Source organism: Ochotona curzoniae, unplaced genomic scaffold (genome assembly GCF_017591425.1).
Source record: "Ochotona curzoniae isolate NIBS_2020 unplaced genomic scaffold, NIBS_Ocur_1.0 contig_2723, whole genome shotgun sequence".
In the NCBI taxonomy this organism is placed as follows: Eukaryota; Metazoa; Chordata; class Mammalia; order Lagomorpha; family Ochotonidae; genus Ochotona; species Ochotona curzoniae.
This window is the reverse complement of record NW_024465573.1, coordinates 10,302,008-10,326,632: the sequence shown is the minus strand read 5'-3', so window position 1 is coordinate 10,326,632 and position 24,625 is coordinate 10,302,008. Positions and strand designations below refer to the sequence as shown.

General features: G+C 42.8%; 1 protein-coding gene across 3 annotated transcripts in view; it reads right to left on the bottom strand.

Annotated features, from left to right (window-relative positions):
• ARHGAP42 (Rho GTPase activating protein 42) overlaps positions 1-14,809 on the bottom strand; it is a 258,025-nt gene extending 243,216 nt beyond the window's left edge. For 2 of the 3 annotated variants that reach the window (XM_040976849.1, XM_040976848.1), the window contains exon 1: positions 14,258-14,648. In XM_040976849.1, coding sequence (XP_040832783.1) covers positions 14,258-14,411 — 154 coding nt within the window. In that variant the 5' untranslated portion in view covers positions 14,412-14,648. Of the gene's footprint in view, positions 1-14,257 lie in introns of all 3 variants that reach the window. The other variant, XM_040976847.1, reaches the window with a different exon arrangement.
• Positions 14,810-24,625: the final 9,816 nt, after the last annotated feature.

Here is a 24,625-nt window from a genome sequence, read left to right as displayed (position 1 = left end):
CACATACAACAAATGTTATTCTCATTTTTAACGAAAATATTCCAAGACCAGTCACATGCATCCATGATGCCACTAGACAGTGCACTGCTGAGAATGTGACCAAGTTCTAACTCCTGGTGCTGTCTGCCATTACCAAGACTGTCCAACCCAAAACATTAGCACATAAAGACCACTGCCATTGCATATAAAGTCTGCTGACAGCAATATTTAAAAGCATATGTGCAGTCATTATTTCCTGGCTCTTTTAACCCTCAGTTAGTCAAACTCTTCTTTGTAAAATGTAAATCAGCCCAGGCTCAACTAATGAGCATCTACATGTGAGAAGAGTTGTTTTACTTTAGGAAAAAATAATTGCACATGGATGTTACTGTTGTATTTAACCATACTGATATATCTCAAATTATCTGCAATAAACATTTTTATCATGCTTTTTTTTCTTTTATTGGAAAGTCAGATTTACAGACAGGAAGGGAGGGAAAGTCAGGAAAGGCCAGAGTGTTCATCCGCTGGTTTACTCCCCACATGGCCACAACAGCAGGAGTTGGGCCAATCTAAGCACAGAGTCAGGAGTTTCTTCTGGATCTCCCAGGTGGGGCTAGGGGCCCAAGAACTTATGTCATCCTCCCCTGCTTCACCAGGAGCATTAGCAAGGAGCTGAATTGGAACTGGAGCAGCTGAAATTCAAATTAACATCCATATGGAATGCTCATGCTGCAGCAGGCAGCAGCTTTGCTCACTAAGCCACAGTGCTGGCTCTTCTGCAAGCAACTATTAAAACAGATGCAAAGATATTCTGATAGTTCTTGGATTCTCCAGTGCCACAAGGATATAGATACTAAGGTATATTGCAAAGATTTTGAAAAAATGTAGCAGATAGATTAAGCTTTTTTTTTAGAACAAAATGGTCTTTTAAATGCTCTTTTTCAGAGACATTTTGAAGTGCTCTCATATATAAAAATTTATACTAATAAATATGATAATCATCAATGAAGACAGACTGAATGAAATTTAATATATTTCGGGTATAAATTTGTAGAATTAATGAAATGTTAGAGTCTGGTGGAGTGAAAAAGCAGAGTTACAAAGCTCAAATGTGGGTCCAGCATGGTAGCCTAGTGGCTAAAGCCCTTATCTTGCCTGCACCAGGATACCATATGGTCGCCGGTTCTAAACCCAGCAGCCCTACTTCCCATGCAGCTCCATACTTGTAGCCTGGAAAAGCAGTAGAGGATAGCCCAAAGCCTTGGGAGCCTGTACTCATGTGGGAGATACAGTACAGGCTTCAGGCTCCTGGCTTCAGATCAGCAAGGCTCCAGCTGTTGTGGCTGCTTGGGGAGTGAATCATCGGATGGAAGATCCTCCTCTCTGTCTCTCCTCTCTGTATATCTGACTTTCCAATGAAAAATAATAAAATAATAAAATAAAGCTCAAATATGACTTTGGTACAATTTCTCAATGCCTACATCCTCTCCTTGCCAGCACTGGCATCCTATATGGGTACTTGATTTGCATCCTGGCTGCTCCACTTCCCATCCAACTCCCTGGATATAGTCTGGGGAAATAGTCAAGGATGGCCGAAAGTCATCCTTAGGATCCTGCACCTGTTTCAGAGACCCGGAAGAAACCCTTGGCTTCAGGCTTTGGATTGGCTCAGCCCTGGCTGTGGAGGCCAATTAGGAGTGAACCAGCAGGGCCCGGCGCGGTGGCGCAAGTGGTTAAGTCCTAGCCTTGCATGCCTGGGATCCCATATGGATGCCGGTTCTAATCCCATAAGCCCCGCTTCCCTTCCAGCTCCCTGCCTGTGGCCCGGGAAAGCAGTCGAGGACGGCCCAAAGCTTTGGGACCCTGCACCCACATGGGAGACCCAGAAGAGGCTCCTGGGTTCAGATCGGCATAGTATCAACCGTTGCGCTCACTTGGGGAGTGAATCATTGGACGGAAGATCTTCCTCTCTGTCTCTCCTCTCTGTATATCCACCTTTCCAATAAAAAAAAATAATAATAAAAATAAATCTTTAAAAAAAAAGGAGTGAACCAGCAGGCAGAAGTTCTCTCGGTGTCTCCTTCTCTCTGTATACATGCTTTTCTCATAAAAATAAATAAATCTTAAAAAATAAGAAAGCTCAGATTTTTTTTTAAAAGATGAAGATGTAGCAGAGGATATCACTGAACAAAACAGAACACAGAGAAGGCAGCTTAAAGGAAAGGAAGAACTGTTTCCAAAAAAACTGTGTCTGAGGCTGCCTGAAGCACAACCAGGTTGTTAATTCTCCAGAAAGATGAAAATCGGGTATAGAGATCAGAAAAACAAAATTGGAGTTGGAACCGTGGGAGGAAAATGTTACCTTACAAAGAAGGCAGACAATAAAAGGGCTGAGAGGAAAGCCTGTGAAGCACCAACATTCAAGACAAGGACGGAGGACAAAACCAAGAAAGGAGGAGTTCAGCAGCACTACATCCTGGGAGAGGAGCAGTGGCAGAGCTGAAACTAGAGGAAGGAACCTACACAGGGCTACTCACCTATGTTTTCTCTGAAACTAGTCATTTTGAGGAGAATCACTTCTTCCAAATTTTTCACAACTTGTAAAACAACTGTAGGGTCAGTGTGACATACTCCTCTATTTTCATTTTCAATTTCTCTATTTTGATTGAAGTCATAGCTATTTGTCCAACAAGCCACAACAGCCAAAAAAAGAAAGATCTAAAGTCATAATATTTCAGTCGTTTTCACACCTGATTTTTCTTTGCCTGTCCTTGCTGTCTCCACTCCCACCAGCATCATACCCTCTTAGGATGGAGAGTGGGATACGTCTCTTTTACAGTTTATAGAGAAAAGAAGAGCAGATGCACATGATGACAAAGTAATATCAATTTTGTAGGGTTCCTATTTGGAAAGTGATAATATGCCATACACTACATAGAAGGCTCATCTCTATTACCGGTTTATCACTCCTGTCCACACACACATACCAGTTCTCTAAATTAAATTTAATCATTATGTTCCCTGGGTATTAGAAAGAAAATTGAAGCTGGGTCATTCATTTGAATAAGCTTGAGGGAATTCTGCCTGGAATGCCTTTCATCAGCTAAGAGGCAATATGGCTTTTTTACAATTTGCATTAACAAATATTACAGAAAACTCACTACTGAAGAATACGACTGATTTCCAAAGAAAGGTTGTCACTGTGTGTCTCCACATTCCTTTCCACAGAAAAACTGAGGTTTGGGTCTTACAGCAAGGTTACATGAAAGGAGCACTTTCTCCAATTTTTTTTTTCATATTGCCTAATATTAAGAACCATTGCAGGATGGTTCCCCATCTTCTACAAAATTCAAGACACTGTTCCACCAGTGAAATTAGAAAAGCTCAAGCTAGGTGTCCCACATGGGTGGCAGGAATATAAGTACTTGAGCCATCAGCCGGTGCCTTCCAAGGTGTACATTAACCACAGCTGGAACAAGGAGCAGAGCCAAAACTCAAACCCAAGCACTGTGATACGGAATGCAGGTGCCCCAAGTGGCTTCTTAGCTGTTGAGCCAAATGCCGACCCTATAATTAGATTCTTGATAGTGAAATCCAAACACTGTAGCTACAAAGAATGGAGTGTTCTAATGAGCTCAATATTTGTTAGATACAATTCTAGAGAGAAGGATTAACATTATCAGAAATATCCTGGCTAAAGTTTAAATTTAACTGGCTACAGAGGAAACAAAATAATTACATTTCTATTAACTATCATATTATCAAACTGCCACCTCTCATTTGATTCAGGAGCATTTAAGATGAACAAATATTATGCAAATTTCTATGTTTACACACACACACACAGCCAAGAACACACTATGTAAGGGAAGTTCCCAGACTTAAGCATCCTGGTGCTCCATGATTGTTTTTAATTCCCAATAAGGGCAAAAAGTAGCCCTTATTTGATGAGGCTCTATCCACTGAATATCCTGGGAATACACTATAAGGTCTGCTAGGTGACGGGTGATAGGAGGAAAAAGGAAGATTGACACAGGGCTGCAAGTAGAAACCAGTGGGTTGCAGGTGACATGGTAGGAAGTTCAGCATCTGCCTGGAAGGCTCAAATGAGTGGGAATTAACATTCAGCTAGCAGAGAAGTCTGGGGTCAGTAGAAGATGGTAATTACAGCTCTGGAAGAAACAATATTCCCAAAAGACTCAAGCTAAAGCACACACTATCCTTCAGACTTTCTTCTCTTTCCATAGAAAACAATCACTGTTTTTCAATATTTACTCAAAAAAGCTCAATGTTCTCATTTTAATGTATATGTTCGTAAATACAGAGAAAAGATTTGCTTCTTTCCATAATTCATTATTTGTAATAAGATTGTATCATCATCAAACTACCACTTAGTATAATCTTCATTATTTTGTCTTACCAATTTTTAAGCAATTACACTAACAAACATTGTACTCTAAAGAAGTAACTTAGAAAAGTCTTCCTGTCAGTAACTTTTTAAAGTTTAATGGCTATCTGATATTGTACACTGTCCAAGGTAACTGGGTGGTAACTGGGACAGGTGGCAGCAGATAAGGTGTCTTATGCCCAACCAGCCTCCTCCATTAGATAGGAACCAATCTCTGTTCCCCTCTGCAACCCATTCCCTGAGCTCCTAACCCATAAAGCTCTCTCAATGATGATCTGATTGAAGAGGAGGTCCAGAAGAAACAAAGATGGTGTGAAACTACACCTATTAGACTCATGAGAAGATGGAAACAATTAGCCAGTCCAATTGAACTTCTCTCTGGTAAGTGCCGGACGCCATTTAAATTAACACAAGTATAACTGCTTTTACTCCTGACATGTTATGCACACAGAACCTTTAAAGTACTATATTCTTAATCTACTAGTTCCTCAAATTAATCACAGTTCACTGGAAAGATGTAGTTACTGCTGCTCATTTAACTCAAATTCCAATGACTTTCAGAACGAAACAAAAGGTTCAAGTCATTACACATATGTACCTTTGATTAGGCTGCCCAACTAAACCACCACAGCAAAATCAAGGACAGCAAGGTGTTGGGCCCCAGCAAAATAAACAAGAATCTGCACAGAGTTTCACTACAATGTATGTGTAAATTCAAACACTAGATCTTGCCTAAAACAGTAGTTCTCATTAATTCTGAAGGATGACCAAGTAAGCAGAACAGTTAGACATGGAAAGTCTCTCAAGTCTCTTCAACCTGTCATTCTATTCATTTTTCATTTGATTTTTCCCATGAGTCACTACAAATTCTGGTAGCATATCCCAAGTGCACCCTAGCATTGTACTTAAGTCTGAGTTGTGGGGACGCTTTACAATCATGTATTTCCCTCTTGCCAATATCTTAATGAGTATGTTCTAAATCATCAATTCAGGAACCACCAACTACTGGAATAAACACCCCCAGCACTAAAAATGACTGTTTCCTGGACAAAGGCAATATGACCAACAAATCAGTAGGTTGTGATACAAGCAGAACCACCATCAGAAGATGCTAAAAGACTGCAAGTAGAGTAGGGAAAACTAGTAAGAAAGTAAATCAACAACACACAAGATGTTAGCACCAGTCTCCATGAGAAAAAACTGGTTTCAAAAACAAAAAACACCAATTTATTATCAAATATAGTTGACAAGTTTGATATTGGCATGTCAGTGTCATGATGTAGTAGGTAAAGTCGCTACAGCAATCCCACCATCCCATGTGGTGCTGGTTTGTGTCTTGGCTAATCACTTCTGATTCAGGTCTCTGCTAATGCCCTGGGGAAAGCAGCAGCAGATGGCCCAACTGTTTGGGCCCCTGCTACCCAAGTGGAAGATCCAGAAGAAGGTCCTAGCTCCCAGCTTCATCCTGGTGGCCCTGATCTTTGCAGCCATCTAGGGAATGAACTAGTGGATGAAAGATCTCTCCCCACTTCTCCTCTCTCTGTAGCTCTTTCAAATAAACAAATAGTTAAAAACTACAAAAGTTTATTCTGGTTTCACAATATTGTTTATATTTAAATGATAAACTGATTTGATTTGATTTGATTTGAAGATTGTGAAAATATGAGAGACCTGAGTGGCATTAAAGGCTACTAGCTTTCAGCTGGTCCAACCCTGCCACTGCAGTCACTTGAAGAGTAAATCAGCAGATGGAAGGTCTCTCTCTCTCATTCTCCTTCTCTCCTTTTCTCTCGCTCTTGCTCTTTCTCCCCTATTCTCACTTTATTCCTCTTGCTCTGTTTTCCTGTAGCTCTGCTTTCAAATCAATAAAATATTTTAAGAGCTATGGAAATATAGCAAACATAAGACTATAGCTCTGTACTTTCATATGCCTATTGCAATGAATAATTAAATCAATATTAAAGCCCATTCGCATTTTTCTTCACTTAAGAGAATCCCAAACATTCAAGAATGGAAACAATATTTTGAGATCAAACCAAATAACGGACTGATCGCAATATAAAGCAATGAGAAGACCACGATAAAGAAGGCAGAACTGGGCATCCCAGCCTGGCTGCCTAAAGGGAGCTGGAGCCATCATGGCCTGGGTTGGGCACACAAATGGGACTCTCAACCCCACTGGCCACTTTTGGCTGGTTGGGGGACAGGTGCATCCCAGCCTGGCTGCCTAAAGGCAGCTGAAGCTATTATGGTCTGGGCAACCATGGTGCCAAAGGTGCTGGGCTTCATCTGCTGGTGGCCCAGCAACAAGCTCAGAGGACATGGGGAAGTGGAATTACTACCTCAAGACATCAATGGATAAGGCTACTGTGTGTGTAGGTGAGGAATGATTCCTGAGGGATTCCAAATCACAGGGTCACTGTACTTGCAGGTAAGCAAGTGATTTGGAGAGGAGAGACCAGAAGATCTGCATGGGTCAGACCGACGCACCAGCCCACATGGGAGTCCTGAGATGGGCTTGTTTGTGCAGAACATTGATGATCATCACACACTAGCCCATACAAAAGCTAGGACTGGGGGCCTGTCTAGCAGGGTTGGAGCCTAGTGCTTGACCGAGGGTTGGAACAGGGGACAGGTCACATTAGGCAGGGCCAGGACACTAACCAGCACACGAGAGAACAAGATCCAGGGGTAGATTCAGTGGGAGATGTGTGCAAACCCTGTGGAAATACAAGTCCCACTGGTTAGCTTAAGAGCTGGAGTGGTGATGGGTTGAGCTAGGTGTGACCATGGAACCCGCCAACACTCACACTCACTGGGGCTGGGAATAGGCTGGGCAGGTCCAAACTGCAGAGCCCGCTTGTGCATCCTAGAACACGATGTGGGGTGGGCCGGGCGACAACATTCACCAGTTCATATAAAGGCCAAGATAGAGAGGCAAACTATGCCAGGCAAGGGCCTAGCATCCACTGGCATGCATGAAACTCAGGTCTGAGAGTGGGCTGAGTGGGAAAACTTGGACAACTTCCCTAGCAGGTCATAGCTCCTGCTGCTGGTCCAGGCCTCAGGGTAGGGCAAGCTGGGCAAGGTAGCTTCTTCCATTGGCAAGTGTGTGGGTCAGTTTTGGAAGAGGGTGGACCAAATAGGGCCAAGCAAGCCCTAGCTCACTGGTAAGTGCAGAAACTAAGCTGGAACACAGGTCATGGTGGGCTAGGCTGGAGTACATGCCATGCCTGGCTAGGCTGTCATACCTACTGGTTTATATGAGCCAGGAATAGGAGCAGATTGAACAGGACCAGGTTCCAGCACCTGCCAGTGAGAACTGAGACTAGGGGCAGGCCAGGTCAGGTCAGGCTACAGCATCTAAAGGCAAAGGCCAAGACAGGTGAGGGACTTTGCCAAGCTGGGTCAGAGCAACTACTGGCACACACAAGATCTGTGGCTGGGAACATACCTGGTTGGGAAAAACGGGGGATGCCCTGCTGGGTTGTGGTTCCCACTACTGAGTGTGATGGCCAGAGTAGACACTGTGATCTGCTCTAGACATGATGCAATGTCCCCTGGCACAAGTGTGAACAGGTCTTGGGTGCACTAGACTGGGCTAGACTCCAACCCTCACTGATACTCGTGAGAACCAGGGTCGGTGTAGGAAAGGCTGAGCTAGGTCTCCTGCAGAGCCATGCGTGAGCTATGTCTGGGTGTGAACCAGGCTTGGCTGGGCTATAGCACCAACAGAAAAAAAAACAGAAAGGTTGAAGGCCAGTCAGGAAAGGGCACTGTTCCTGCTAGGACATTAGGTGGACTAAATAGGGCTGGCCATGGATGCAAGATCTGGCATTGGGAGAGGTTCTGATTGAGGAGCTTGAGGAACTCCTCTGCTGGGACATAGTCCCTTCAGGTGAGCGCAAGAACCATGATAGGGAGCAGCCCAGACCAGGTGAGGCAGTGCTACCCATCAGCATACATCCGGCTCAGGTCAGGGGAGGACCAGGCTGGGCCAGTTCATATCACCTGCTGGTGAATTTGAGTACCAGAATGGAGTGTGGGTCAGGCCGGGTCGGGTCATAACACAAGCCAGATCACATTAGGGCTGGGTCTGGGAGAGGGCTGGGCTGGGCTGGGCTGGGCTGGGCTGGGCTGTAACCCCTACCAGGTGGAATTAGGGATAAGCCGGGCCTGGCCTCCCAGGCTACAGCACTCATTGGCAAATGCCAAGGTGAAGCAGGTCAAGCCAGACTGGGCCGCAGTGCCCAACCAGCACAAGTGAGACCCTGGGAGGAGGGAGAAAACCAGTAGGGTGGCTGTGTAGGGTTCCCTTGCTGGACAACCACTCCCACTGGTGAGCCCAAGAGCTGGAGTGGGGGGAGATCAGGCCAGGCAGGACTACAACACCAGCTGGCCTCATGTGAGCTGGATCAGGGGAAAAGTCAGGTTGGGTGACTGTTCCAAATGGTACATGCATAAGCCAGAGTGGGTGTCGGAAGGTTGGGCTTTGACGCAGCATCAGATGGCAGATGCTGGTACAGGGGGCAAATTCTGTCAGGTTAAACTGCAGAACCACCTGGAGAGTGCAAGATCCGGGAGTGGGAGTGGGCCCATTAGGGAAACAGTGGGTACCTCCCTCTTGAGTTGCCACTCCCACTGGTGAGCATGAGAACCAGGACTGGGGCAGGCATGGCTAGAATGACACCAAAACATGTGAGGGCTAGATAATGGGGCTGGTTGGAATGAACTAAGTTTCAATGCCCAATAACATGTATGAGAGCTGAATGGGACATGAGACAGACTGGACCCTTCTGCTGTACATACTGGTAAGCACAGGAACTAGCGCAGGGGGCAGGTCTGGTAGGAGTTATTGCATGTCACTCCGACTAGGATACCGCTCCCAATGGTTACAGTGAGAGACAAATATGTGGTGGGCAAGATCGGGCTGAGATGCAGCACCCACTCATTTGTGTAAAAGACAAGACTGGAGACAGAACTGACCCAGCAATTGCATGTTCATAAGCCAATTGGGGTGACAGACTTTGCCGAACCCTGTACTGACAAGTACATACAACAATCAAGTCTGGAATCACCTCAGATGAAGTTCCTTTGGGGATCCCCTCAACTGAATTGCTGGACTCAGAACCCCAACCATGGAGAGAACTGCAAGTTCCATGGTCTGACCGTGGAGTGCATGTATCAGAGCTGGGCCTCCATGGTGGTTTCGATGGAATGCACAACATATCCAGGTACACATGGAGGATATGGCAGTGTGTTGGAGCCTGCAAAGGACACCTGGTACCACAACAGAGGACAGAGGACAGAACAAATCAATCAACTACCCCAGCCAAGTGTTGGCAATGAATATCTGGGAAAACAGACACACTAAGGCAGACTATGTCAACCAGTGGATTCTGGAGAGATTTCATCGTGCTTGGTGTGCCAAAATTGGGAGTAAATCAGAAGTTTTGAACTATCAATCCTCTTGAGCAGGACCCTTAGAGCAAGGCCCACTTCAGGGACCCCGGAATGGCACTGGGTGACTGTCCTCCATCCCAAGGTACAGCGGCAGTTGGGAGGCTGGGTGTGTTTTCTCCCCTTTCTTCTCCCCTTCCCCCAGATACAGAAAGGGGAAAAAAACAAAAAGAATGTGGAAATAATGGACTCACTCATCTTCCTGTAGCCCTTGACCCTTTGCACCCTAATCAACTAAGTAAAAAACTTCAAAAATAAACTATTAAAATAAAAGGCAGAATGGGCAAATTATTGCAGAGGCATGAAGGCATACAGAGGCAAGAATTCAAGGAAGAAAACTGTTCTTTATTTCTTACACTCACATATAAAAACTATAACATTGATGATGTACCACATGATATTTTCAAATGCATGCATTATGGAATGACTAAGCCAATTTAATACTTCCATATGCATTAGTTCATATACTTTCTTGTAATTAAAACAATTAATCTTAGCAATTTTCCTACTCTTTGAGTCTGATTTTTTTGCAAGAACTAAGCATATTCTACTTGAATATTACACTCTTGATTCACAAATATAAAGAAGAACTGTGTAAAGTGGGTAACTGAGAAAAAAAAACTTTTGAAAAGTTCCTTTGTATATGACATATTGGAATAAAAAAGCATAAGTAACTTTGAAATTCACAGTTTAAATTTTAAGACTAGCACCCGTTCAATAAAATTTGGGAGTAGGGAACAGCACTTTGGTATGGTGGGTGAGGCCACCACTTGTGTCCCTTGCATCCCATGCTGCAGTGCAAGCTCCAGTGTCAGCTGCTCTAATTCCTGTGCAGCTTCCTGCCACTGTCACCCATACAGAAGAGCTGAATACAGCTCCAGACTTTTGGCCTCAGCTTGGCCCAGCTCTGACTGCTGCTCACATTTAGGGAGTGAAGAAGAAGATGGAAGATTCATTTTCATTCTCATCTTCTCTCTCCCTTTCCTTCTCTTTCTGTCATTCTGCTTTTCGAATAAATAAATCATTAAAAATGGAAATAAATGCTTACAGGATATGATGGAAACAGTAGAGGTTTTGTGTCAGAGAGCTTGAGCTAAACTCAGCTCAGCAGTATCAAAATTATTCTCAACTATTACCAAATATCGAAATGGCAAACAACAATATGAGCAAATTATCCTGAATTAGCTTTTCTTCATTTTTAAAAAAGATTTACTATACTTTTATTTGAAAGAAGAAGACACAGAGATCAAAGTCTTCCAACCACTGGTTCACTGCCCAAATGGCTGCAACAGTGGAAGTTCACAGGGTCCAAAGCCAGGAGCCTGAGCTTGTCCACAGGTCTCCCACGTGGGTGCTGGGGCCCACAGACTTGAGCCATCCTCCACTGCTTTCCCAAGCCATAAGCAGGGAGCTGGATCTGAAATAAAACATGGGGCAAGAATCCATACCCACAAGGTGTGCCAGCATTAAGGCGAAGGTTTAGCTTGTTATTCTACCATGCTGGTCCCTAGCTTTTCCTCATCTTAAGGCTAAGTTAAGATTCAGTGAGGTTAACTTACTTGCCAACAACCAAACAACATTTGACTCCAGAACTCTGGAACTCAAACCACAAGTCACTATATTGAGATAATCTAGTGCAATTTATAAAGGCACTTAAAATAGTCTACTAAAGAAATACATCTTCAATTGTAGACCAAGAAGCATGTGTGACTCACCACACAGTCATGCACATACTGAGAGAGCACAGGCTAAAACCGTCACCAGGGACGCTAATAACAAGGATAAAAATAATACGAGATGCTTGGGAATGCATTGATGAATATCTGCTAAGCAAGATTATACTAAAAAAATAATTAATCATTGATGGAAATCACAAAAAAAAACGTGCTGAAAACACATGTGCACACATAGCTGAAACAGATCACGGATATACCACCTGAAATTGTTGGTATAAAGGGAAGGTGAAGGCCTCTTCAAGCAGGGAGAGAAAAATAGGATGGGCAGACTCTGGGATCTGGGAGAGAACTAGGCAGGCTTCCAGTCTTTTCATTACACTTTTCCTATCCCAGCAGCACAGGACAGCTGCAGGCTGGCCTCAGAGCATCCCCCCAGGGGACAGAAGGTGGCTTGGTGGGAAAACAGCAGTGTTGTCTAATGGGACTGCCAGAGTTCCTTTGCTCTGAAATATCTCCCATTTGACAGCTGAGCTTGGGAACTCTTCTCAAAGGAATAAACTGACTTCCTTTTCCAATAAAAGGAGTAATAACCAAATGTTAAAGTAGTACACTCTGACTATAAATATAATAACCTCAGGAAGACAGCAGATTGTACACTGAAGCACATAAGGACAAGTTAAAGATACAGGGCGGTGCATTCGCTTCAGCAGCACATATACTAAAACCTGGGATGATACAGAGAAGCAGGGTTGCATACCTTCAAGGAGGCATACAACTCAAGCTTTTTGCATTTATGAATAGAAGGCAAATCTGTAAGGATGGAAACCACCTGATTTTTACACGACTAGATTAAAGAATCATAATAAAAAGTACATAAAATCACGAGTACGTCTAGGCACAGGTCACAGCCCTGAGCTCAACTACTTAAGTATTATCAAATTCTGGGACACTGGAAGTTCACCTCCTGAAGACAAAAGTTGTAGCTAGCACTGCCTCAGCAGTCAGCACTCTAAGACAGGCAGGCTCCAGTGGAAGAAGCTTCCTGGCAAAGATAGCAAGCTTTGTCAGTTAGTCACTCAATTCCCAGTAGGAGTTTCCGGTTCTGCTTAGGGTCTCAGTGGCTAAGGGTGAAGACCCAGAGAATAAAACAAGGAGGACAGATAATCCAGTCTGGAGGCACATGGCAGAGGAGACAGCAAAACCCCCTCAGATGCCAAGAGCTATTTCCTGAAACCTCACTCAGAATCTGCCAGACTTGGAGGGTGAGCTCACACTTGTGTATATACAGATTGCAAAAGACTGAAGACGACCATATTTTCCATCATCCTAAACGCTATTATCCATTGTGGTCTCAGATTTAGAACGTAAGTGAATACTTAATTTTCCTCAATCTTGAGCAACACAAACGGTGAGTCAATGTTACAATATTTGAGATGGCTAAAATACAAAATGAGTTCAAAGCACACGCATCTCAAGACATCTTGCTAAGCTGGATCCTTAGGATCAGTAAGAATGCTTCACAGTCCAGGACAGCTGCTAGTGTTCCCAGCCCACACACATTCCCTTCATGCTGTTACTGACCTTACACTGACATTTACCACGAGACTGCTCCTCTATATGTCCTGAGGACTGTAAGATCACACAAAGGTTCTCCACCTTGAGAAAACACAGCCCACGCCCAGGCATCACAGGCTAGAGATGACAGCACACATGTCTCAGAAGTGACAGCATTCCCTCCTAAGAAGCAAACAGCACCTGGAATAGGTCACGAGCCAAGCCCCACCACTGAGTCACTCAATACTGCATATACAAGAGTCCACCACTCAGGTCCTCTTAGAAACCGAAAAGGCAGACTAGGAAGAAGCAATAAAAGAAAATGCAGGCAAGAGGTGTATGGCAAAGGAGACAGAAGAGCCCCAGAGGTGTGCCCCGAAATCCCAACCAGAGTCTGCCAAACTTAGAAGGCGGCCTCACTTTCGCACATACAGAATGGAAGGAGCAGCCACCATTGGGCTCAGTAAACACTCCCCTCAAGGGCAGTTTCTTTACATTCTGCAGATGACCGGAAGTTTTCTCCAGCTTTATTCCCTGAACTCTCATTCCCATGAGCGAGACCACAGGCAACACACGCCAAAAATCCAGACGCACAAAAACTTGTGCTGTTTTCAACGGCCTTGCTCAATAGCAAAACTGCAAATGCGCATTAAAAAGGAAAAACCCAAGTCAGTGACCTGCCCCAAGAGGCGTCACCAATGGGCTTAACAAATTAACAATTTTCTTTGAATATCCCTAAAATAGCTCAATTTTAGTCTTAAACTATTTTGACACTCACCCCCAAGCTCCCTGAGGTCTTTTTAAAAAACGTGTTCAAATTAGAAGCAAGATAAAAAGAGGCTAAAATTCACCCACCAACACACACACACACACACACACACACACACACACACACACACACACACACCTTTGCAGAGGCTTTATTCAAAAAAGATGACCTTGGCTCTCCTTGCACACAGTAACTTTTCCTTCTCTGCAGTCACGCAAGTAAATAATCAAAGAACACCTACGAACAAACTTTGTTGGCCACCAGCAGGGGAGCTCTTTAGCTTTGTCCCCAAATCCATTCAAACAAAAGAAGCTCAGTCCCCACCGTCCCAGCCCTGAGACCCTCGCCGCACTGGGACACCCCGGATTCAGACGCCCTCTCCCCCTTCGCTCCACCGGCCCCACTTACTCCTCAGCGCCCCAATGAGCAGAGAACCGTCCTTAATGAGCTCTTTGATGAACTTGTTGGTTCGCTCCAGCTCAATCTCGTGACACTGCAGGCGCTCCCTGAAATCCGGACTGTCCAAGTAGGAATCGCTGAACTCCAGAGTGGGCAGCCCCATGGCACAGGTACTGCCAGCGGCAGCCGGGAGCACGTCCCGGCCGGCGGTCAGGGCGGGAGAAGCTGCGACCGCAGCGGGCGCTGTGGGCACGCGGGCTCGCCGAGAAGCTGCGGAGACGCGCGAGAACCGCGCGCAAAGGAAACGGGCCCCGCGCGCCGCGCCGCCTGCGCCGGGCTCAGTCTTCCTCCCACGAGGCGAGGCGAAGGCAGGAGCGGGCGGGGGGCCGAGGCGCAGGTCCGCTCAGGTCGTTGTCATCCGGGCGCATCGTCGCTGCTGCCGCGAGCCCCGGGAACGGCCAGGCTCCGGGCGGAGCCGGAGCAGGAAAGTTTTCTCTCAGAGCGCACGGACACTTCCGGCAGCCCGGCTCCACTGCTCTCGCCTGTCAGTCGGAGACGCTGCTGAGCCCAGAAGCGGGCGCCCCAGTGGCAACTCCGGCGGCGCCTGGGAAACCCGCCCCCTCGACGACCGACGCAGGCTCAAACGCCGTGCACCCGGGTAGGACTCGCAGACCCTCCTCCTCGCCGCCGTCGCCGCGCTCCCACCCCGCCCCCGGCCCCGGGCCCAGCCGCCCGAGCCGCGCTCCCCGGCGGCCAGCGCGCGTCCGCACCTGGGCCGCCGGGCTCCAGCTAGCCCCTGGCCACCTACACAAGTCCTCCGCTTCACAAAAGGATCTTCACGGCCGTCCCTCCTCATCCAACGCCCCTCTCGTTGCCTAGACTCCTCCGGCAGGGGAGCCGGGGTTAACTTTCCCCTCAAGTTTGTGTATTTGAAAGCCTGAATGACACAGGATACTTTCCAGTGCTGGGTTAGCTTTTACTTCACGCGTCGTCTGGAAATGCATATAAACTCCAGGTTGAAACATTTTCCTGTCTCTCCCCACCCAGGGTTTTTTTTTTTTTTTTTTTTTTTTTGTAGATTCGGCCTTAGGAATCTTCAGCTTTTTGCTTTTTGTTGTTTTTGTACCCCCTCTTAGCCTACCCCGCCCCAGTTTTCCACAGAGGTGGGAAATATTAAGTCAACCTCACCCTATAAATAAGCACCTTGGATTTAGGTAGTCCTACTTCTAGAGTGACGATTTGTATCACACTGGCACCTGGATAAAATTGACCTACAAATAAGGAGGTTTTCCTTTTTTTTTTTTTTTTGGAGTGGACCTAAGTTTCAAGTGAATAGTTAATTCCATCCAAAAGGCAGTTACCCCTCCTCTGGCAAAAGTTCACCTCATAAATTTCTGTTCTCTTGAAACCTTGACAACAAAAAAGCCGCTGCTTTACATCTCATCCTATCCTCTGCTATGGGAGCTCTGAGAACTCAGTGATTTCTCTTCAGGCTCTGCTTTTAATTTCTGTGTTTCCATTGCTTCGTCCATTTGAACCATATGCTGAAAAAAAAAAGGAAAAGAAAAAAACTCTTCTACAGATCATGGGAAAAATTCTCCTTAAAGTGCTTTCTTTACATATTTCCCAATTAAGTTTCATAAACTCGAAATTTTCATTTCTAGTCTTTAAACACCTGTGAGTATTAAAAATAGCAGGTAAACAAACTAGGAGGGGATCTTGCAGACGGTTCATTTGATGACTTGCCTTCAATTCTGCTGGGTCAGAGAAGTGAGACTATATTTACATTATTGGTCTTCAACATATTGGCCGAATGGCCACCGAATGAAATCATCATCACTCCAAGTGTTGAACGTTTGTTGAGTAAATACTGCTCATGTGGAAATGAATGGGAGGCAGCAAGGCTGTTTGTTAATTTATGGAATTAAATAAACACCAGTGGGCTGCTCTTCACCTGGAGTGATTTTACCACCAATCATTACACAACCTGAAATACAAGAAACCAGGGCAGGCCAAATAAATGATTTCCTTTCAACTTTTGCCATGTTGCTGTTCTAAGTAACTAAATCCAATGCCAACTGCTGACATATGGAACAAAATAAAATATAACAATCGTGTTTTTCGTTAGAAATACCATGAACAATTCTTTGAAAATGCTTCAGCAATCTTTGAGAAGTAGCATTTACCATGTCGGGTGTCAGTTTTCACTGTTGGTTAAAAGTCTTACATGCCAGGGCAAATGCAGATTCTAAGATACGGGCTCTCATTTGCCCACTCATGCATGCAGTCAACTGTTTTATGCCTACTGTCTACACTATTATGATCTGAATGGAAAGGTCCTTTATAGAGAAAGGTAAAGGAAAACGTGATTCCTTGGGCAGCCCTTAGGAAATGTTGAGACTGTGTGCCGGTATGATATGAAGCAGAACAGTCCGCCACAGGTGCTGGATGAACGGGCATTGATGGCATGGTCAGGAGAGCCCTGCTCAGGCGCCTCATTGCAGTGGCATGGAAGGGGACCCTTCCGCCGTTCCCTTCTCCCATTGCTCCATGAAGTTGTGTGTGTGTTACAAAGGCCTTTTTTTTTTTCTCTCTTGCAGCTGCCTTCAGGGTTACTCATGGCTTACTCTGTGATTCATACTTTAATTATACCTACTAGTCAGGCTTTCTCTTATGCCACATTAACCCAGCTACTTGAGAAAACCCAGATATGGTTTTGCTTTGAGGTGGATTTACTGTCAGTTTTGAACTGTTGTTTTCATGTGCTATTTTTCTCTGCTGAAATAATTGAATGGGACTCTTTCCAAGAGTGCTGGCTTTCTAAATGAAAGATTCTCCTTACCTGTAAGGTTGTTTTCATATGAGATTTTTAAAGGATTGAAATGTAACATTTCCCAAAATTTTCCACTTCACAATGTGTGGCACTGTCAGCTGCATGGTGAGCTTCACAAACATTGGCTGTAGCACACTTTGGCATGGTTATTGGCAGAGAGAAATGTCTGTTTGTTTTCCTAATTTGAGATGGGACTTGTGGGGTTTGCTTTGTTTTTTTAAGCACAAATAGGTGGTAGGGGATAGTAAACTAATATACGGTGTTTTTAAAATGTGCCTAAAACTTTTTGCTTGGCCTAGATCATGTCTGGCACTTAAACCCTGCACTTCACATATATTCAATGAGGGTTATTGTCGTGTTATTATTATTTTTCAATTAGGGAGACTTAGGCCTCCCAGACCAAAGTAACCTTAGGTCAAATCCATGTCTGGCAAGAGATCTAAGCAGAAACCAAATGTAACTGAAAAGACTGCAAGTAAGACTTTAGCCCTTCTTGGGGTGAGCACACAATGACATTGTCACTGCTTGTCTTCTCACTCTGGCATCATCATTTCTTAAATCACATTCTTTGGCAGTAGGTTTTACATCATTCTACTTCCATCTTACATCATGTCTGGAAAAATAATACTGAAACTGTACATACTAAACACTAACTCTTACTTGCTTCCACCTCCCAATCCCTGGTACTTTCCAGTTTCTATGGATTTGATATTTTAGGCTCCTCAAGTAAGTAGAAGTATGCATGTTCTTTTTATGTGTCTTACATCATTTAAATAATTTAATGATTACTAAGAAAAAAAACATCAGATTTTTTAAAACCATTTGAATTTTTGTAAGACTTTAAATCAGTAGTTCCTTTTTCGAGATTTACTTATTTGTGTTGAAAAAGCATATGTATTGATAGAGTGAGAGACCAAAAGATCTTCCATCAGTGGTTTACCTCCAATGTGGCTATGATGGCTGTAACTGAGCTGATCCAAAGCCAGGAGCCACAAGCCTGCTCCAGCTCTCTCATGTGGGTGCAAGGTCTCAAGGCTTTGGGACATCCACCACCGTTTTTCTAGGCCATGAGGAGGGAGCTTTATGGGAACTGCAAGAACTGGGACACAAACTAGGGCCCAAATGGGATGCCAGTGCCGCAAGACAGAGGATTAGTCGTTGAGCCATTCACTGGCCCTTAAATCAGTAGTTTCTAAGATATTTTCTACCAACAGAAAAAGGAAATTTGGAATAGTGCCTCAAGTAGCAAGACTGGTTATCTGCCTTATCAAAAGAATTAGTAGTATTACATTTTTGCTTCCAAACAACCCTCCCGACATCACTGTTTCTCCTTCAATTGGTTGGAGTAAAACATTACATAGTCTCATGGTAAGTGTACCTGCTACTACTGACAGCAGCCAGGATGGATTAGTGATCCTGTGGCTCAGAAATACTCTTCAAAGAGCAGATGTTTGGCCCAGCAATTCAGACTCTGATGCTGGTATCTTATGTCAGAACTCCTGGATTCAAGTTCTACCTCAGTGTCCAATCTCAGCTTTCTGTAAATGCATACCCACAAGGCAGTAGGTGATGAATCAAGTACCCAAGCCTCTAGCACCCACATGGGAGATTTGGAATGAGTTCCAGGCTTCCACCTGGCCTCGCCCCACATTATAGAGGAGTAAATCAGTGGATGGAAAAACCATCTATGAACCAGAGGGTGGAAGACCCACCTGTCCCTGCTTCCAAAATCAGCCTGTCAAATAAAATGGAAGTAAGTTTGTGTTTTTTTTAAAGGAATGTTCTCTAAATTTCATAGAGCCTTGTAAATGGATGCAGCTCTCCATAATTCCTTTTTATAATTGTCACAAAACACAAACAAATGTTACATGTAACTTTAATTGAAAAAGAAATATGATACAGGAATATTTCATAGTCGCAGCTTAGATCATACAGCACATGTTGTAAGAATACAGATTCCAAATATTTGTTATCCAAAAATAGTCTTCAGAAAAATGGAAGAAGACCAGAAAGCTAAATGGTAGTGAGATGAGAACAGGGAGTTTGTACTAGGTGACTAGGTGCATATATTTGAAAATGGGAAAGAGCAGATCAAATAAATGAAGGATTCATACAGTGATTTTATGGAGGAATTTGGAATACAGCATTAACACTGAGATTTGAGTCTTGACAACTCAGAAATCGTATCTGTTTTCCATGCTGAATTTGTGGTACAGTTTGTGCATCCCGGGAGAGTAGTACAACTCAAAACTGGAGACTGTGGGTTAGGTTTGTATACTGGGGGCCATAGTGGCAGTAATCAAGATGACTGATAAAGGATGCAGAGCAGAATGAGAGAGAATGTGAGATGTATTCTATGTAGTAATATGATTGATGATGTTCCTTTGAATTAAAATTTTATTATAAAGACGTATTCCTGAATAATAGAATGAAGGAAATGAAAAACAGAAATCTAAACATGAAGCCTTCAGTTATTTAGAGGACAGATTGAGGAAGGGAGACAGAGAAAAAAAAAAAAAGAAAGAAAGGTTTCAGGTTTGGTGCAATGGCTTGATTGTCTAATCCTCCACCTTACAAGTGCCAGTATACCATATGGCTGCAGGTTCCTGTCCCAGCTACTCGACTTCTCATGCAGCTCCTTCCTTGTGGCCTGGAAAAGCAGTGAAGGATGTCCCATATGGGACCTTGTATCCATGTGGTTGACCCAGAGGAAGCTCCTGACTCCTGACATTGGATTGGCTCAGCTCCGGCTGTTGTGGCCACCTGGGGAGTGAACCAATGAGTGGAAGATCCTTTTCTCTGTCTCCTTCTCCCTGTTAATCTGCCTTTCCAGTAAAATAAGTGAATCTTTAAAAAAAAAAATCAGGGAGGGAGTAGGGGAGGTACCAGCTGATTTAATTAGGAAAGATTTGTGTAAGACATGTAGTTTAGCTTCCAACTTGTATTGCCCCCTTGTGGCAAACAATGTTTTCCAACTGAGACAACCATAAAGAAGAGAGTCAAAGGAGACTCCGGGGGAACAATGGAGCAATTCTATGTGCTGGGCTTAATGCTCTGTTCTTACATCCTATGCAAGGTTGTGAAATGGATAATATTGACATATTATTGGCCACATTTTTTAAAAAGATTTATTTATTTATTGGAAAGTCAGATATACAGAGAGGAGGAGAGACAGAGAGGAAGATCTTCTGTCTGATGATTCACTCCCCAAGTGAGCACAATGGCTGGTACTGTGCCGATCTGAAGCCAGGAGCCAGAAACTTCCTCAGGATATCCCACATGGGTGCAGGGTCCCAAGGCTTTGGGCCATCCTGGACTGCTTTCCCAGGCCACAAGCAGGAAGCTGGATGGAAAGTGGAGCTGCAGGGATTAGAACCGGCGCCCAAAGGGGATCCCAGGGCATTCAAGGTAAGGACTTTAGCCGCTAGGCCACGCCACTCGGCCCTATTGGCCACATTTTTAATAATGGGAAAGATAAGACTGTAAGTGATTAACTTGCCTAAATTTACATGAATAGAAAGTACTGGAAGTAGGATTTCAGTCCACATTTAACTAACCAAAAAGGCTATGCTAATAGTTTTTAAAATGCATTCAAAAGTATTTGTGAGTATCTACTATATGCCTGTGCTGAACGTACAAGGCCTAAGCAAAATGTTAACTCAATCATGCCATAATTAAATTTTCATTCTAATGAGTTGTAATACAGACATTTATCAAATCATCATGCAAAGGTCATTTATCAACTATGTGATTTAGGATTTACTTTCTAGACTTACAGCTTCTCAAGGATAAAATTAGGGATGATTGGGATGATGATGATAATGGCAGTCACTTATTTAGCATTTATAGTGTGTCACACTAGCCTCAACTAATAATAAAATAACACTCCTGTTTTACTTTACACTTGGGTCTTCTTAAACTTGAAACAAACATTTCCTTGCCTCTGTGCTCTCATACTTTGGATAAAAATACCCTCCACATCAATTATTACTAGAATGTTTTTGACACTCCATTCATGCATGCATGCAGACTGGAACTGTGTTTAGAAAGTAAGCTTTCTTTCTCTTTTGTGTTGCCTGAAACCCACAGCTGCTGCTAGATTCCTCAGTGGCCACCAAGCACACAGGAAGGAAATAAGGGTATTCATTGAGCAGCTAGCTACATTGTCCCTGGTCTCCAGAACAGCCAATGCTCACACTAATTTAGCAGCTGGGAATATAATAATGAAAAAGAGAAAACTAAGGTACCAAGCAAAGAAAACAGAGACAATCATAGAACGAACTAAAATGCTCAGACATACAAAGTTACGTCTGATTCCAAAACCACTCCAAGATGATGATCTCTAGTAAGATAATTCCACATAAAATTTAGAATGTATTTTAAGTATTTCTTCTTTCACATACACACCAATTGTTTTTCGACTGCGAGCTTTTACTGCACTTCTGATATGTTTCTGTTGTTCTCCCACCTTATACACTGTCAGCCTGTTTGCATGAGTGCTTTCTGATCTTCTAAAAATTGCTCCTTGGTGTTGTCTAGAGAGACGCCTCAGCAGATTTGTACTGAAACACAGGAAGGCTTCTCCCATTTGGTGAGGAGATTTCTACATGCTTCTTGAGTTTTACTGAGCATGAAAGAGGCAGCAGAATTTGTTATCTGTGCTTGTAGGCTCTGTATCAGCACTGAAACTGCTACCATTGACCTCACTGCAGCAGGCCCTGACTGACCAAGGCAGTGAAGATGCGATAAGTAAAATAACTATCCCAGAAGGAACTTTAAAAAACTAACTCAAATATATGAGTCCACATCCCTTCAGCAGAAGCTATAACTCAATCACAGTGAAGTGCACTAATGAATAGGATAAGAAAGATAATTGAAAAAGAACAGATCCAGTGTCTATGGTTTGAACATTTTGGATAATGAGAAACCTCAAGGAGAAATTGCAAGCAGTAGTTAGAGTAGCACCTTTTGTATGAAAAAATAAGTAAAACTCATCATGAAACTTTAACTCTTAAAATTTACATTTAACTTGTGTTCTCCCTGTGTGAATGTGTTATTTTTGTTTGTTTGCTAATAATGGAATTAGAACATTTTATGAATCCTGTGTTACAAGTTTTTTTCCAAAACAGGTTGAGCTTTTACTTTTTTACTTCTTGGTGAATTGCTTCTTTTCCAAGTGCTAGTTTATTGATTTTTTATTGAGATAAAGATAGACTGTGAATATTACAATCCAGTTTACTAGCTCAGTAAAGGTAATAGAGGTAGTCTTAATTTCCACTTAATGCTGTGGCAAATTTCACCTAATTCTTCATGATTTTTCAAAGAAATCTTCAAATATTTATGAAGCTCTCTGAACTCTGTCAAGTAAAACAATGCTTAGATTGTGAGACTATTTTACTATATATTTTCCAGTTTATATATGCATGTAAGTTTCTGACATATTTAAAGTAAAATTTAGGTAGCATATCATCTGTAAGCAATTCAACATGTTTTACCAACAATTAAAGAAGTTCTTCAACATAGCTAAAACTTAAAAGAAAATTGATATATGATAAAAAAGTCTGAATATCCAACTATTCCAACAGTGATTTCCAGTTTTTTATTTGTTTATTTATTTATTTATTTTAGTAACAGCAGGGTCTAACCATGGTTCCAAACTCAGTCTTAACTAATGTCATATAAATACAAAATTCCATATTGGAACTAAAAAAGAACCTCATTAATCATCACTCTACTAATTCAAAATTTGAAACACTTAAGCCTAGATTAGAATGAAATTTTCCTTAATACTTTACTGAAGAAAATGTTTACTATTTAAACTAGTGGGAGAAGACTGTGAAATGGAAACAATCTAAACTACTTGAGCACCCGTGTTTACATTGGTGGATTCCAGGGAAGTGTTTCTCTAAAAAGAGTGGGTGCTATACAAAATTCACTATCCAGTGAACAGTTCCCAGTAGGCATCAATGTATAAGACAAAACTTAGGAAAGAAAGTAGAAGAAACATCTTTGAGATTAGACACTAGGTGTGATAGTCCACAGAAGCTTGGATTGACACAGATACTAGAGAGAGCCCAGCTGTAGGCATGACTCAGTCAGGGAGCTGACGAGAAATATGCCACAATTACCCTGTTGATAATAACATGAAGGGTCTTCAGAAAAACAATCGTACAAAATGTGAATTATGAAAGAAGTATGTGTAAATATCAAAAAAGTTTTGGACCAAATTAAATGTATAAATTTTATTTTTCCAAGAATTTTTTGAAATATTCTCATATCTAATGGTCTTGCTTTGGAAACTTTCATTGAAAAAGTGAGTGGTTGTCCAGTGTGTGTGTGTGTGTGTGTGTGTGTGTGTGTGTGTGTGTGTGCGCGTGCACTCAAGGGCAGACTTAATCTGCTGAAGATGCTATGCTAATATTTCACTTCTAAATATTGGGAGTATTAAAATTATAATTTTGAGACCTAGTTGTATCATAGGCCTCTAAGATCAGCTTATCCAGAATGGATAGTACTAAGCAGGATCGACAGTTGTAGTTGGATAACATGATGGGTTTCATATCCTATAGTTAATTATTTTAGGGATAATATTACTAAGAAATGGGTATGTTGGGCTGATGTCTTATAGTTGTCTCTCTCAGAAGACTGAAAAATAACTGAGGACACAATTGACCTGACTTTTCTTCTCATGCTGTATAAACCATTGAAAGGGGAAAGAAACAGGAATCACAACAGTTCATTTGACTAGGAAAAGAGAGATGAGAGATTTCCACATTGTTCTGCCACCTCTGCGGGACTCCTTGGAACTGATGATGACTCAGTAGGATAAGTGAGGGGCTCTTTTACCCCATTCCTAAAACTGCATTTTTTTTCTAGTGATTTGATAGTGTTTCTTTCTTATAAGAGTTTCCTTCTGTATTTCCAAACAGAATTGGCTAAGGAGCTATATGTTAAAAAGAAGCGCTTATTGACTAGCCTTCTCTAAAGCAGATAAAAGTGTTAGCAATATATAATAATTTCTTCTCAAACATGAAAAAAATACAAATCATTTCTTATGTAATGTAATGACTCTTCTTAATATAAAAGGAACCTTAACTGTGACAATATAAGTGTAATTTTGGCTAAGAGTATAAAAGTGATGGAAACATTTCATAAACATCAGGAATCCATTTATGTATGTAGACTATATTGCAAGTAAAGGCAATGATTTAAAATTCCACATCTTCTGCATAGAATATCCCATAATGATTCTTCTTGCAATTGCTTTCATTATTACCAAATCCACATCTCTAGCTAGACCCTGAAAGCATCTGTCTACCACTGGACAATTGCACAATGGATATTCCAAAGATACCACAAGCTCAATATGTACGCTTTACTATGCTTCATTCTTTTACCTAAGTCTGCTCTCCAAACTGCATTTCCTGCTCTACTTAGAGAAGAAATTAGACATGCAATCAGTCACCACGCCAGGTCACTGGTATCTCTGGTGCCCAACCTCCCTTTCTCTCACCCTCACTTAAGCACTAGGTCTACCCTCACTG